This window comes from Poecilia formosa, unplaced genomic scaffold (assembly GCF_000485575.1).
Source record: "Poecilia formosa unplaced genomic scaffold, Poecilia_formosa-5.1.2 Scaffold2221, whole genome shotgun sequence".
Classification (NCBI taxonomy): Eukaryota; Metazoa; Chordata; class Actinopteri; order Cyprinodontiformes; family Poeciliidae; genus Poecilia; species Poecilia formosa.
Genome location: NW_006802160.1, coordinates 172 through 2,266, shown reverse-complemented (window position 1 = coordinate 2,266; position 2,095 = coordinate 172). Strand labels below are relative to the sequence as shown.

The 2,095-nt window shown below is 44.3% G+C and overlaps 1 protein-coding gene across 1 annotated transcript; it reads left to right on the top strand.

Moving 5' to 3' along the window:
- Positions 1 to 318: 318 nt before the first annotated feature.
- LOC107835376 (coiled-coil domain-containing protein 157-like) lies at positions 319 to 1,512 on the top strand. The gene is made up of 2 exons (XM_016667722.1): positions 319 to 1,175; positions 1,212 to 1,512. The coding sequence occupies exons 1-2, from the start codon at positions 319 to 321 to the stop codon at positions 1,510 to 1,512; spliced, it is 1,158 nt and encodes a 385-aa protein (XP_016523208.1).
- The last annotated feature ends 583 nt before the right edge of the window (positions 1,513 to 2,095 follow it).

The following is a 2,095-nucleotide window of genomic DNA, read 5'->3' as shown; positions in this document are numbered from 1 at the left end:
GTCACCAGAAGTAAGACCCATAATCGTTTCCCCAGTAAGCTTCCCAGGAATAAGGTGGATAGAATGTTCAGTTCCAATGGTATCAATGACATCAGCAGTGATGTCATCACTCTATGATATCACAAGGGAATCACTCTCTTGAATGTGGCTCGCAGACAAGAGTTTTCTTGACCTGTTCCACAGTTCAATCGCGGCAGATCACCCTTCAGAGCACATTCGACGTTCAGAGAAGCAAGAAGTTACTAGACTATAGACATGAAGCAACAACAGATTGTTTGCAAACATGAAGCTTTTCCAGCTAAGCTTTCATGGGTCGACATGGTAGACCTCAACATCCAAGTCGACTACGACGCTGTCATTTTCCCTGTTGAAGATGACAGCATCAGCCCCATTGAGCCGGAAGATCAATCAAAGATCCAGGGGGAATCAAGTCCTTCCGGCGACTTTGAGAGACCAAGATCATCGGAAGTCGAGCAGAAAACAGCACCCTCTGCTGGCTTCAAGATTACCCCCTCAGTGGAAGACGTGGAAGAGACAAACCAACACGTCAAAGATCTGACAAAGCAGGTAGACGATCTTAAAACAGAGTTGCAGACAAAGAATTTTGAACTCCATGAGGAAAGAGACAGAAGGGTTGCATTACAGGCTGAAGTCAAATCCCAGCAGGAGGAGATTCGAAGGCTGCAAACAATGTTGGAAAAAGAACGTCACCTGCAAGTCAAACGTGAACAGGTTTCTTGCTCTTCCAAAGTCACAGTTGACAAGAGTGTTCTTCAACAGCTGGAGTACTTCAAGCGAGAGGCTGCAAAATATGCCTCCCGCAATAAAGGTCTGATTGAAGTAATGGTTGAAGAATACCGAGTGAGACTCAAATATGAGGAGCAGCTCAAAAGTCACTCTGAGCAGGCTTCCAAATTTAAGTCTCAGGAGGAAACGGTGAAAGCTCTGCAGGGTCAGGTTGCAGACCTGAAGGTGGAGTTAAAACTTGCTCTAGAAAACAACCATCCTAGAGTCTCCACCCAACCAGAGGTTCCCCTGCAAAGAGAAGGCTCCCTGCAAACAGAGGAGACCAAGGATAGACAGACCTCCAATCAACCAGGGAGGTCTGAAGAAAGACAGACCTTGAATCAACCAGAGAGGTCTGAAGAAAGACAGACCTTGAATCAACCAGGGAGGTCTGAGGAAAGATGGGGCTCCAATCAACCAGGGAGGTCCGAAGAAAGACAGACCTCCAATCAACCAGGGAGGTCTGAAGAAAGACAGACCTTGAATCAACGAGGGGTCTCCATGCATAGACTGGCTCAGCCTTTGCGCCAACCCACACTCAAGTTGCAAACAGAGGAGTCCACGGAAAGCCAAACCTCCACACAAACATGGAGGTCCGAGGAAAGACAGACATCCATGCGATCAACCTCAACTGGTTGCATGGAGGGTCTTCATGTTGGTGTTGGCACGAAGGCCAAGTTAAGCCCGGCTCGGCCTTTACACCGACCCACACCCAGGTGGCACTAACCTAGGTCACTATCCAAGCCCAGGTTTTGCCAACACTAGGCATTATGAAAATAGGTATGTTAGATGATATTCATCCATGGATGAATGGATGAATATTTGTTTAACAGTTGACAATAGAATACGAAACAGATAATTTGTGAAAATTCATTTGGCTCTGCTACTGTGCAGAAACAATCAATCAGAACCAAAAGGCAAACTTTTGGTTCTGATTGGTTTCTAATGTGTTGAATGTGTCTCAGCACATTCAACACATTAGACTACTAATGTACTGCAGCTATGCAATTGGCAGAAAAACAACCTAACATTATATCATCATTATTTATAGAATGATTTAGAAAACAAAATGCTACATAGGCTTGTCAAAACTATTTCGACCCATATTAGGACTTAGCATTGATTTCCTTTCATTTTAGTAGCTGCGATTTTGCCTAACCCAGACATTTTCCCTAACTCAAACCAATACTAGTCTATTCCTAACATTAACTAAACCTTAATTCACATCTTACCTCTAAACATTACCCCTGACCCAAAGCAATAAATCCATCATATTAGGACAAGTCTTTGGTCCTAATATGGTGGATCT

Coding starts and splice junctions, on each gene's coding strand:
- LOC107835376 (XM_016667722.1), top strand. CDS start 319: ATGGTAGACCTCAACATCCAAGTCGACTACGACGCTGTCATTTTCCCT. Junction 1,176..1,211: donor ACCTTGAATCAACCAGGGAG/GTCTGAGGAAAG, acceptor TCAACCAGGGAG/GTCCGAAGAAAGACAGACCT.